General features: G+C 39.5%; 1 protein-coding gene across 1 annotated transcript; it reads right to left on the bottom strand.

The window, feature by feature from the left end:
- Positions 1 to 11,332: 11,332 nt before the first annotated feature.
- On the bottom strand, positions 11,333 to 12,728 carry HOXB1 (homeobox B1). The gene is made up of 2 exons (XM_075351759.1): positions 12,131 to 12,728; positions 11,333 to 11,646 (listed from the first exon to the last, which is right to left on the bottom strand). The coding sequence occupies exons 1-2, from the start codon at positions 12,726 to 12,728 to the stop codon at positions 11,333 to 11,335; spliced, it is 912 nt and encodes a 303-aa protein (XP_075207874.1).
- Positions 12,729 to 13,504: the final 776 nt, after the last annotated feature.

Here is a 13,504-nt window from a genome sequence, read left to right as displayed (position 1 = left end):
ACTGTGTAGTTACAATTGTAAATAAACATTTTAAAAATTGGTAAATTGCACTTTTTTTTTCCAATTTTAACGCACAAAATTTTTTTACGCTTTCCAGAGCATCACATGATAAAATGAATGGTGTCATTCACAAGTACAACTTGTCCCATAAAATAACAATCCCTCATATGGCTATGTGGATGTAAAGATAAAAAAGTTATGACTCTTGGAAGAAGAGGAGGTAAAAACAAAAAAAGGAAAATAGCCTGGTCATGAAGGGGTTAAGCTTCCTTAACAGCTGTTTCTGGTAATTACTGTATTTTATCTACCCATGAAAATGATGATCATTGTCAGATATTTGGTATACTTACTCATACAACTGATTGTTATCCTACAGAATTCCTGACTTTGTGCAAATGTATTATTACTTATAATATTACATTGAAGCTGTTTTGAAGATAAAGGTCACACCGAATATTGATTTTTAGATTTCACTTTTGTTCATCCACTTTGTACTTTAATTGATAAAAAATAAACTATTAAAGGGAACCTGTCACCAGATTTGTACCCTATAAGCTGCGGCCAACATCAGTAAGCTCTTATATACAGTATTAAAGAATGCTATATACAAGAACCCAAGCGCTCTGTGTAATATAAAAAAGACCTTTACTATACAGACCTGCAGGGGGTCCAGTCCGATGAGCGTCGCTGGTCTCGATCTGGCGCCTCCTCTTTGCTTGCAATCGTCGACCTGTTTCTCTGCTTCATGTTGATGACGTGTCCTACGTCAACCACACAGAAGCCTCTATTGTGCTTCTGCGCATGTGTACTTCTCTCTTCCCTGCTGAGGGCCGTCTTTGACCTTTTCTCACACCTGCACATTACAATACTTTGATTTGCCCTCAGTAGGGAAGAGAGAAGTACACATGCGCAGAAGCACTATGGAGGCCTATGTGTGGTTGATGTAGGATGAATCATCCACACAGAGCAGAGAAGGAGGACAGTGATTGCAAGGAGAGGAGGCACCGGACTGAGATAAGAGATGCCCATCAGACCTGACCGCTCTGCAGGAGAGTGTAATACAAGCTGTTTTTATGTTAAGCAGCACGGCCTTTGCTCATACAGTGCCTACAAGTAGTATTCAACCCCCTGCAGATTTAGTAGGTTTGATAAGATGCAAATAAGTTAGAGCCTGCAAACTTCAAACAAGAGCAGGATTTATTAACAGATGCATAAATCTTACAAACCAACAAGTTATGTTGCTCAGTTAAATTTTAATAAATTTTCAACATAAAAGTGTGGGTCAATTATTATTCAACCCCTAGGTTTAATATTTTGTGGAATAACCCTTGTTTGCAATTACAGCTAATAATCGTCTTTTATAAGACCTGATCAGGCCGGCACAGGTCTCTGGAGTTATTTTGGCCCACTCCTCCATGCAGATCTTCTCCAAGTTATCTAGGTTCTTTGGGTGTCTCATGTGGACTTTAATCTTGAGCTCCTTCCACAAGTTTTCAATTGGGTTAAGGTCAGGAGACTGACTAGGCTACTGCAACACCTTGATTTTTTCCCTTTTGAACCAGGCCTTGGTTTTCTTGGCTGTGTGCTTTGGGTCGTTGTCTTGTTGGAAGATGAAATGACGACCCATCTTAAGATCCTTGATGGAGGAGCGGAGGTTCTTGGCCAAAATCTCCAGGTAGGCCGTGCTATCCATCTTCCCATGGATGCGGACCAGATGGCCAGGCCCCTTGCCTGAGAAACAGCCCCACAGCATGATGCTGCCACCACCATGCTTGACTGTAGGGATGGTATTCTTGGGGTCGTATGCAGTGCCATCCAGTCTCCAAACGTCACGTGTGTGGTTGGCACCAAAGATCTCGATCTTGGTCTCATCAGACCAGAGAACCTTGAACCAGTCTGTCTCAGAGTCCTCCAAGTGATCATGAGCAAACTGTAGACGAGCCTTGACATGACGCTTTGAAAGTAAAGCTACCTTACGGGCTCGTCTGGAACGGAGACCATTGCGGTGGAGTACGTTACTTATGGTATTGACTGAAACCAATGTCCCCACTGCCATGAGATCTTCCCGGAGCTCCTTCCTTGTTGTCCTTGGGTTAGCCTTGACTCTTCGGACAAGCCTGGCCTCGGCACGGGTGGAAACTTTCAAAGGCTGTCCAGGCCGTGGAAGGCTAACAGTAGTTCCATAAGCCTTCCACTTTCGGATGATGCTCCCAACAGTGGAGACAGGTAGGCCCAACTCCTTGGAAAGGGTTTTGTACCCCTTGCCAGCCTTGTGACCCTCCACGATCTTGTCTCTGATGGCCTTGGAATGCTCCTTTGTCTTTCCCATGTTGACCAAGTATGAGTGCTGTTCACAAGTTTGGGGAGGGTCTTAATTAGTCAGAAAAGGCTGGAAAAAGAGATAATTAATCCAAACATGTGAAGCTCATTGTTCTTTGTGCCTGAAATATTTCTTAATACTTTAGGGGAACCAAACAGAATTCTTGTGGTTTGAGGGGTTGAATAATAAATGACCCTCTGAATAAACTTTTCACAATTTAAAAAAAAATAAAAAAAGAAATAACATTCTTTTTTGCTGCAGTGCATTTCACACTTCCAGGCTGATCTACAGTCCAAATGTCACAATGCCAAGTTAATTCCGAATGTGTAAACCTGCTAAATCTGCAGGGGGTTGAATACTACTTGTAGGCACTGTATATATTGTATTTTAGAATGCTGTATATAAGGGCTTATTGGTGTAAATAGCAGGTTATAGAGGAAAAGCCTGGTGACAGGTTCTCTTTAATACTTCCATGTTGTAAAGCATTCTTATTTTGCACCATTTTTTCCACACATGCTTTACACTTTTGCACAGTACGTATATGTACATATTGTATAAAAGTGTAAGGCAGGTGTGGATAAAATACTGCAAAGTAAGAGTATAAGCACCAAAGGTACATATTGCATGTGTGTGTATATATGAATGTTATACTAGACTGGATTCCGACATGTAGTGAAAATTATGGCAAATGCTCTGACTAAGGCAGAAAGTGTCTGTTTTTTATAAGCTTTTTTTTGTTTTGTTTTTAAATTGTTTTTAACTTAGGGGTTTGGATGTAAAACGGCCGCAAAAAACCACATCTAGAGCAGTCTGCATTATTTAAAAAAAAACAAAACAAAAAAAACTATGGGATTAAATGGCACTATAATACTAAATAATGATAAATCTAATAATAATAATATAATTTGAATCAGCGTTTGGCCGAATAAATTTTCTTTCAACTTTTCAACTTAATTTTATGTGCAGCAAATGGGAAAAACAATTGGAGTTAAAAACAGCCAAATCATGGTGCCAATATCTGCCCTATTTCGTAGACACTACATTCATCAATAGGGCACATGCCGTGTTGATGAATGTTGTGCTGACTTAAACAAACGGCGGATTGAACTTTGTGTTGTCCTCTAAGGCTGGTTTCGTTTCAGACGTCCGTGTTTAATCAGGTACCAGTCACACGCATGATTATGGTCATACGTGTGTCATACATGTGTTATACGTGTGTCACGCGTGTGTCACACGTGTGACATTCATGTTTGCATACGTGTGATACGTACCGGGTAAAACACGTGTCTCTGTAATGAAAAGATGTTCTATATTTACCTGTATCCAGCGATGCTGTCTCTGGCTCTGCTGCGTCCCGCTCCTGATCCCTGCTCATTATTTTCATTGATTATTCACTGCCTGAGGATCTGGAAGCCGGAGCATCGCGGGGACAGGCTGGGTACAGCACAGCCGAGGACAGCACCGCCGGGGACATCACCGGGGACATCACCGGTGACAGGTGAGTATACAGCAGTTTGTGCAGTGACATCCAGGGACTCATCAGGGTTCCCAATGAACTCCCATGAACCCCTGGAAGTCACCATCGTGACACTCGCTGTAGCGCAGTTGTCGCAGGGGTGTCATCAGGAGGTCATCAGAGTTCATTGGGAAATCCGATGACCTCCTGGACGTCCCTGCACACACTGCTGGCAGGATACACACCTGTCACTAGCGATATCCCTAGCGATGCTATCCTCGGCGGTGCTGTCCTCGGCGGTGCTGTCTCCTGCGCTGTCACCGCGATGCCCCTGCTCTCAGCTGCTCACTGCAGTGAATAATCAATGAAAACAATGAGCGGGGGTCAGGAGCGGGAGGCAGCAGAGCCGGAGACAGCATCGCTGGAACAGGGAAATATAGAAAATCTTTTTATTTAAAAACCCGTGTTTTCTCCGGTATGTGTCACACTGATGTCACACGGATCACATAAGTGTGCGGTCCGTGTGACACCCGTGCTGCTGGAGAAAAAACGGGCACGTCTCCGTGTGAAATAGCGGGGCCACATGGTCCGTGTGAAAACACGGCCATGTGAGAGTACACAATAGGGTAACATGGGTACGTGTGACATCCATGTTAAAAACGGATGTCACACGTACCTAAAACATGGACGTCTGAAACCAGCCTAATATTGTTAGCACCACTGAGTTTCCCTAACAGTTGCATTGCTTGTGTCTAATGACCCCTTAGACAGGCCGATCCAAGTGCCAATCTGCAATATAAAAGCCGATTGGTAGTTGTTTACTGTTCTGTTTAGCCAATCCGAAGGAGATTGTATCATATTATCAGCAGCACATCAGCTATTTTTACATGGTATGATGTGCTGCCGACTACAATGATTTACTAGGTGGCTTAAAAATCATTGCACCCGATGAACTAGTCTTTTTTTTTTAAAAAAATTAGTTTATTAAACAGTAAAAAATGCTCAAATACAGAGCAAAAGACACATTAGATATGCACATACAGATTTGCTATGAGCCACTCAAGAAGGCTCAACAAATAGACTTGTCGCTATATTGCTAAATAAATGTTCATTTTAAAACTGCTATAGTGTCTTACGGTCAATAAGATAGCTGATTACATTGCATTTGAGTGTATGGTGAATACTACAAACAGACAAAGAAAACCAGTAAATAACTAATAGCTAGCTCTGCCGATAACACCATCCTAGACGTTGGAAACTGCACTCCTCCGCAATCAGTTTTGTATTCAGTATTGATAGAGACGTGAATATTTTATACTCAATCAGTTAAGGTAAAAGGGGAGGAGTTCCACATTTCTCATATCCGGTTGAAGTTCTCCGGACACCCTCTGTTTTGATATACAGTCCGCTCATACGGGAGCATTTTGTTCACCAGTTCTATCCATGCTCACACTGTAGGAGGAGAACCGCCCATCCACCGCATGGCTATGAGTTTCCGGGCCATAAAAAGGGATTTCGCAGAAATATTTTGTGATAGTGTGACCATGTCCCTTCATCCATAACACCAAATAAACAGAAAAGTGTTTCAAGGGGTATAGGAAAAAGAGCCAGGGAGGACAAGACTGAGACAACCCCCCTCCAAAAGGTGGCAGTCACCGGACAGCCCCATATCATGTGAAGGAAGTCAGCAATCCCCCCCATAGCACCGTGGGCAGTCAGGATGAACTAGTCTTTTGCTTGTCAGGTCATTACTGACTTGTTTAGACAGGCATATTGTTATGAACGGTCATTTCTACAGATGTTATTTTGCCAGTTATTGGCTCATGTAAATGGCCACGAGGCTGAAATCAGCTGGCCCAGCTTCATGGTCCAAAGTATGGATACAACAAATACAACACCCTCATATATACCTATCCAGCCGTTAAGTCTTGCATCCAGCAAAACCGGACATTTTTTTAAGCAAATGGTGTTCTAAAATCAAGTCCTTATTAGAAATCAGTATGAGATCCGTGTGTTACATTTGCAAAAAATGTCCCATTACAGTTTTTTGTATCATTTTTGCAACGGATCCATAATCCATAAAAATTAGATGGCATAAGCATTGTGTCTGTGTAGCTTACATTTTTTTGTGCCTCCATTAAGTTAAATAGGCAAGAATGTCTCAGAAATCGGATATTCCAATTGCATGCTTGGATTTCTTTCACATAAAATATATCGGTGTTAAAAAGCGTTTGTCCTAATTGTATTATTGATATCTATGGGTCAGTGTGTTGTGCATGAACATGTAAAGAAATGAATAACAGCGTCCTCTGAGTGCAAATTCTTTTCTTTCTTTATTCCATCATAGTGCAGTAAACATGCAACGTTTCGACATCAGTTTGTCTTTTTGAAGGAAGACAAACTGATGTTGAAACTTTGCATGTTTACTGCACTATGATGGAATAAAGAAAGAAAAGAATTTGCACTCAGGAGGACACTGTTATTCGTTTCCTTACATGGTATGTGGAGTCAAGTAATCCCTTGATACTGAAAAGGCGTCCCAACGCCGCCGGATTGTGTGCTACACAGGCGGCCATTGACTACAGGTGCGGCAGTCTGCTGTCTTTATATGAGTGTTGTGCATGAACAGTCTATGTGCAGTCCATCAAGCACATGGAATACATGGACCAAAAATGGCTCCACTTTGATTAAAAATTGGCATTGGAATATTATAAAGCATTTTGACCTAAAATATATAATTTTCCTTGTGTGTGTGCCAGAAAACTTGGTAAATTTGTAATAGATTGTCAGGAATAGTAAATACAATGTTGGGGTCCTGGGTTCAAATCCCACAAAGGACAACATCTGCAAGGAGTTTGCATGATCTTGCCGTGTTTGTGTGGGTTTCCTCCCACACTCCAAAGACATAGTGATAGGACATATGAGCCCCAATGGGGACAGTGATGATGATGTATGTAAAACACTATGGAATTAATGTAAAATAAATACAATGGTAAATACATACTTTATAATAGAATGTTAGCACATCCTCATATCTCATTTTATAAACTTCATTTGTCAATAAATGGGATATACATCATTATTCAAAGAATTCAATGAGTATAAGTGGGCATGTAGGAAATCAGAATAACTGTTTGGATTTGCACTATACTGTCATCATCATGTAATGATGATGACAGCATAGTGCCAAATCCAAACAGACATTAAACACACTTAACTTCTGCGTGGAAGATTTAGAAACCCATCTTCCAGCCTGTTTCTAAACCTTCCATGCAGAATGTAAGTGTGTTTGATGTCTGGGAGCACCCAATCCCTTCCTGTCTTCAGGGTGTGAATAATGGAATATAAATACGTCTCCACAGTTGCCCTTTGCAAATCTTTTCATTTTTAAATAGTTGTCCTGTTGGCTTTTGTTGTATTCAGGATCAGACAGACACAGAAGTTGCTTCTTGAAGACAGTATATCCCCTATGTTACCAGCAAAGAGATGACCAAGACCTGGCTACTGAGCCTGAGAAACAGTTATATCTATCAGCTAAATACGGCTTAAATGATCAGTTAATTGTACATAATATAATACACAGTCATTAAAACTATCATATAGATGACATTAAGAAACAAAGTATGGAAGTGACAATATCTTTTGTCTTTTTACACAGTCTCCATTATATATTTTTCCCCATACATTTTATCTACCATTGTCCTTAAACAAATAAACCCTTGTATCTAATGTGAAGTAGATTTATTTAAAAAACAAACAAACACAGACAACATCTGTAGCTAAATTGTAACAATAGACAAGGCAGAAACACTTCTTGTAAGGCTATGTGCGCACGTGTGCGTAATTCATGCAGTTACGCTGCGCTTTGTAGCGCAGCATAACTGCATGCGTCCTGCGTCCCCTGCACAATCTATGGAGATTGTGCAGGAGCCGTGCGCACGTGGCGTATTAGAGCGCAGCGATTCGGCTGCTGCCCGAAGCGCGCGTTTTAAGAAGTGACATGTCACTTCTTCCATGCGCTTTGCCGGCAGCCCCTGCTCTGTCTATGGCAGGAGCTGCATGCAGAGCGCATGCCGGCACCATGCGCTTCAGAACGGAGCTTTTCAGCTGCGCTCTGAAGCGCACCTTTTAGGTGCGGTGCAGAGCGCACACGTGCGCACATAGCCTTACAGTAACAGAAAAAAAATCTTTCACTTGAGACGTGTATATTATTGTCATTCAAGAATTCAAATACAATTTACTGATATTATTATTGCAGAACCCAATGTAGCAGTAATTTATTTGGTGTTTGTTATCAGGTATTCAGTTATTGTTATCAGGCACTGAGTATAATATAGTCCTGTATTATTAGCTTAAACTGTAGTGCAAACTAGTTTTTTGGTTGACAGGCCCTATTAATGAGTATTCTTGTGTCCTGAACAGATACAGGAAAAAATAATCTTCCAGCGTCCATAATCCATAAGAAAATGAAATTTTTATTGTTGAAAAATATTTAAGACATAAACAACAGGTCTGCTAAGCTAGGAAGGACCAACAAGTTTTGACTTAAAAAGTCTTAGTCATGGCATTATGTCAAAACGCGTTGGACCTTCCTAGCTTAGCAGACCTGTTGTTTCGTGGCATGTATATCTTAAATATTTTTCAACACTAAAAGTTGAACTTTCTAATGTTATGGACACTGGAGGATTCTATTTTTCCTATATGCTTAATTGAAGCCTTGATCTGGGTGGTTCCGAGTGATTCCTCTCCAAATGGACCAGGTGCACCAAAGACAGGTGAGCAGTTTCCCCTTACCTTTTCCTGTTTTGTGCTGAACAGATACACACAGAATTGCAAAATTAACCTTTTAATCCAAGTGTTAAAAGGACTCAGAAACATGACAATTACTTCTCGATACATAAATAGAACTATAAATCAGTTATAATGGAGATGTGTGAAAGTGATGCTCCACTAAATCTTGGGGTTCCCTGAGAAAAGTTCAACAGCGAACTTTTTGTAACTATGTCCTTATATGAATAGGAAAAAAATGTATCAAAGAAAATGAAAGATATATTTCTTTAACATGATGTACATTTTTAAAATGTTGAGTGTGGTGGCTGCTGACGGGGAGAGTTCTGAGGTCTCACTGCTCAATTCTATATAGGCGTCTCCTTGTTTCTCACTTTTCTTCATCTAAAACCAGATTTTCACCTGATTTTTGTCCAAACCAGTGTGGAACCTGACCTGGCCTGCTTTGTAGTGAAGTTCATTCTCATGCTTGGGAATTTAGCCACAAATTGACCTTGAAAAGTTAATAACATGATTATTTATATTAATCATAATATTAATACAAATATTTATCAATATGATAATATAAATAGGTACAAGTTCTCATTAGTATAACATTTTATATCATGGGTTGTACCATAATGGATCATAAAGTCTATTTTAGAAATTTCGGAAGTCAGTTGCACTTGTAGAGAACAGAGAGGTAGCACATCCTACTGGGCTATAATAGCACGTGCTTGATTTTCCTGTTCTGATCACTCCATTAATTAAATATTTCATTAAACAAAAGATCTAAACACATAAAATATGTATTGTATGAAGAAAATCAACAGGGATTCTGTGAACAATGTATTTATTGTAGGTAAAAGCATGGTGAGCAGTGACCTGTGCCTTCACATAAGATCGAAGACATACTAATGATAAATCTTCCCCCTAATTTGCTAATTTACACATCTATACACATATAGCCCATCTACATACAGTACATGTATCTGGTTATTTTTGGTAAGGCCAAAGAGGAAATCTCTTTGTGTAATCCCAGATTAATAATATATTTTACAAATTTCATCTACAACCTTTATCAAATTGATCATAGAATCATACGTATCACTATCAGAATTAGGAATTGTTTACATCACTTATCCAATTGATCATAGAATCATACGTATCACTATCAGAATTAGGAATAGTATACATCACTTATCCAATTGATCATAGAATCATACATACCATTACCAGAATTAGGAATTGTATTCATCACTTATCCAACATTTACCACACAAAAAAGCATGAGAATTACCATTTTTGGGGAGTGCTGAAATAAATAAAATCTGTAAATAAATATATTAAGAACAAATTACATTTTATTCAGTAATTTTACAAAATTTGTGTACAAAAAAATGAATGTTGGAGTGAAAACAGCCTAAAACAGCGTAAAAAGGCTTTGACTGAAGACATTTCAGTGTTAATGGCAGAATCTGTGGGGGTTTTTTTCCTCTTTTACAGGATCCCAGAATGCAGCATTTGAGTTGTGTATGTACCATTGAATCTAAATAAGCATTCAAAGAAAGTAAAGCGAAAGAAAAGCAAATGTTCATTACACAAAACAACAATTTAGGTGTAAATAGAACAACATAAAAGACATCATGAAAACAGTATAAAGCAAAATTGGTGTCTTGCAAAGGTTCATTTTGGAAATACGTCTTCTACTACTAATAATAATAGGTTGCTTATTTATTTTTTCAAATATTTAACAGTTTTAAGAAAGTTTACAGTTATAATAGACCTTGAGGAGGTTGCACAGTGATCAGACCTGGAAGTCTTGATAGTATCAATCATGCACCACCTCCATATAATGCCTTGTTCTGCTGCCTGTATATCATGAGTGATGTAATATTTCTCATAATTTCGAAATAATATACTGGTAATAAATGAGTAGTGGGGTCGTTGAGCCCCAGAAACAGTAAAGGCTAAATAGGTAGTTGTACACAATCTAAATACACTGCCATCAAACATATAAGATAGGTTAAGAACAAAGTAAAGAAGTGACATTATCTTGTGACGATTTATCCAGCCTTTATATTAGGTTTCCCATATGTCTTATCTACCAGTGTCATTAAACAAATAAACCATCTAATGTGAGGTAGATTTAAATCTAGACAATATCTGTAGGTGAATTTTAAAAGTATACAAACAAAAACGCCTCTTTTGACAGAAACCATCATTTTTTTACCATGTGTTAGTATTATTGGCGATCAATAACATCAAGGCAATATGCAGATTGGTTATGGTACAATTCCAACACTGTCAGTTTATTTGTTTCGGGTTTGTACATGTCTCTTATTGTCATCAGGCACTGGCTGCTCTGTTACATAATATTCTTATAAACTATAGTGCAAACTAGGTTTTTTAGGCAGCCCCATTAATGAGTGTCCTTCAAAACAGATGGGAACGCAATCAGATGTAAATCACTGGAAATTATAATCCAAACTTTGAAAAGACATAAAAAACACAGAAAACATGACAATTACTTCTATATGCATAAATATATGCATAAACAGTACTTACTATAAATCAACGAGCTATAATGGAGATGCCTGAAAGTGCAGCTCCCCTAAAATATGGGGTTCCCTGAGAGAAGCTGAACCAGCTCCTTTTTATTAAGAGGGTAAAAATTTGTTTGTAAACTGTATTCCATATATAAATAAGAAGGCATTTATCGAAGAAAATAAACTATATCTTTTAACACATTTAAAATTAGTTTCCCTGGAAAATATGCACACCCTTGTCTATGTAGAGTTGGGTGAGGTGTCCGGTGAGGTGGAGAGTTCTGAGGTCTCACTGCTCTCTTTTAATGACTCCTTATTGATACAGGAGGGGACTCCTTCCTTCTCTCTTTTCTTCTGTTTCATCCTCCGGTTCTGAAACCAGATTTTTACCTGAGTTTCGTTCAGTTCTAATGTGGCAGCAATCTCTACTCGCCTGGCCCGAGTCAGGTACTTATTAAAGTGGAACTCCTTCTCCAGTTCTGTCAGCTGCTTGGTGGTGAAGTTAGTTCTCATGCTGTTTTGCTGGGAAGTTAACCCAAAGTCGGTGGGCTTGGCTGTGAAAAATTAACAACGTTATTATTATTAGTCATAATATTAATCAATCAATCAGTATGATAATATAAACTGAGTTGGTTTTAGTACTTTCAATGACATTTCCTTCTCATATTTGGAGACCTTAAGTCAATTGCACATCTACCAATCTGAGAACAGAGGAGCATCGCATCCTACAAGGCTATAATAACACGTGCTGTCTTTTCCTGTTCTGCCCACTCCATTCATTAATCATAGTTACCATAAACAAAAGGTTCGAACACATAAAACATGTATTATAGTATTACATAAAGACAATCAACATAGACACATGGGGCTCTACCTCACTGGTGTACAATGATGTATTTATTGTAGGTAAAAGCGTGGTGGGCACTGATTTGAAACTTCACATAAGATTGATGAGATACTAATGATCTGCGCCCACATTTACAAATACCCTGTGAACCTGAGGCCTATAGTCAGAAATAACTCATAAGTGGTACTCACTTGTCTTTGGTGGATTCCGCTTCACTTTCATCCAGTCAAAAGTCGGATTAGTTGATACCAGTTCAGGTTGGCAGGGCACATCTTTATCATTGTGTAATAGAGGAGAGTGGCTAGGATAGTTCTGTAACAAGGCTTGATGGTCTTGCCCGAACGAATGTTGATGATAAGTTACAGGGCCTGGCACAGCTCCACAGTATCCTTCTGACAAAGAGCCAGTGTTGGGAGCTGTACTGGCAGAATAAGGTTGTTGCTGAAAATAAACTCCTTCTGTTTCTTGGCTGACATAGACTTGGTGCCCATACCCCTGGCTGCAAGACGTCTGTGATGTGTAGTTGGGTATGGAGCTGGCATATCCAAGACCGGCGCTTGGGGGATGATGATGGTAAGCATGGTTCTGCTGCGGGATCTGGCTTGAAATTGTTCCAGTACCTCCTACTACAAACCGACCGTCACCATTATAAATGTCACTGGCACTGGTGCACCCTGGATAGGACGGTGTACCTTGTTCTATATGGTGGTATCCTCTGGGTGAGTAGGCACTAGTACCACGGTTACAAATTGCATAGTCCAAAAAGGAGCCCATTCTGGTATTGTCCATCTGCCAGGGATGGAGGAGGGTCAACCTGTTTTCAGGGGAATCCTCCTTGCCCTACAACCTTTAGGTAGTATGTCAAAGCTGTAAACTTCCATCCATGGATTTCCAGGCTTCAAACCCTCTGTCTCTTACTGAGAGAACACGTGATTCTCTGGGGACCAATAGCTGAAGACCTCCTGAAGCTTGTCAGATATCTGAACCCATCCATCATGCCCTGTGACATTTGCATGACAAAGAAACTTCAATCAAACCCAGCCCATCAATCTGATAACGACACGTTAGCTTCAGAATCTTTCTTCAGAGGCTCCAAAGAAAACTTGGAATTATTCAGGACTTTTAAAGTGTTAAAAGACCTCAAGCAAAAGAAGAAAAAAAAAAGCTGTGGCACACTGGATGAGATTGTTTTAATCTAAAGCTTTTTTTTTCCCCTTTTCCCTAAGCTCCATCTGGCATGTTTAAAAGCTGGTTTCCTTTGCATTATGTGAATGCAGAAAAAACATGTGAATCTTATATTACATTTGTAACATAAATGTATAAAAATAAAATCACTAGTATATGTTTGCACTGTTAAATGTCCCGGCGGTAGAAGCCCACTATGAAATCACAAAGCGCCTGCTGTTGAGAGATATTCACTGGTGTGTTTAGAATCCATAAATCCACCCAGGTCTTCTTTGTACACAGAAACCCACCAGTCTAGATACTAAAACCCACCAGTCTGGCTACTAAAACCAACAATTTGTAGATAATCCCTCATCTTGAATTAACCTGGTGTGTTGATG

Source organism: Anomaloglossus baeobatrachus, chromosome 5 (genome assembly GCF_048569485.1).
Source record: "Anomaloglossus baeobatrachus isolate aAnoBae1 chromosome 5, aAnoBae1.hap1, whole genome shotgun sequence".
Classification (NCBI taxonomy): Eukaryota; Metazoa; Chordata; class Amphibia; order Anura; family Aromobatidae; genus Anomaloglossus; species Anomaloglossus baeobatrachus.
Note: the sequence above shows the minus strand (reverse complement) of the source record. Positions and strands in the feature narration are given on the sequence as shown.

Bases quoted from the DNA above. Each gene is read 5' to 3' on its own strand.
- HOXB1 (XM_075351759.1), bottom strand. From the start codon at position 12,728: ATGGACAATACCAGAATGGGCTCCTTTTTGGACTATGCAATTTGTAAC. The intron at 11,647-12,130 runs GTGAGTACCACT...AATTTTTCACAG, and splicing joins GCGGAATCCACCAAAGACAA to CCAAGCCCACCGACTTTGGG.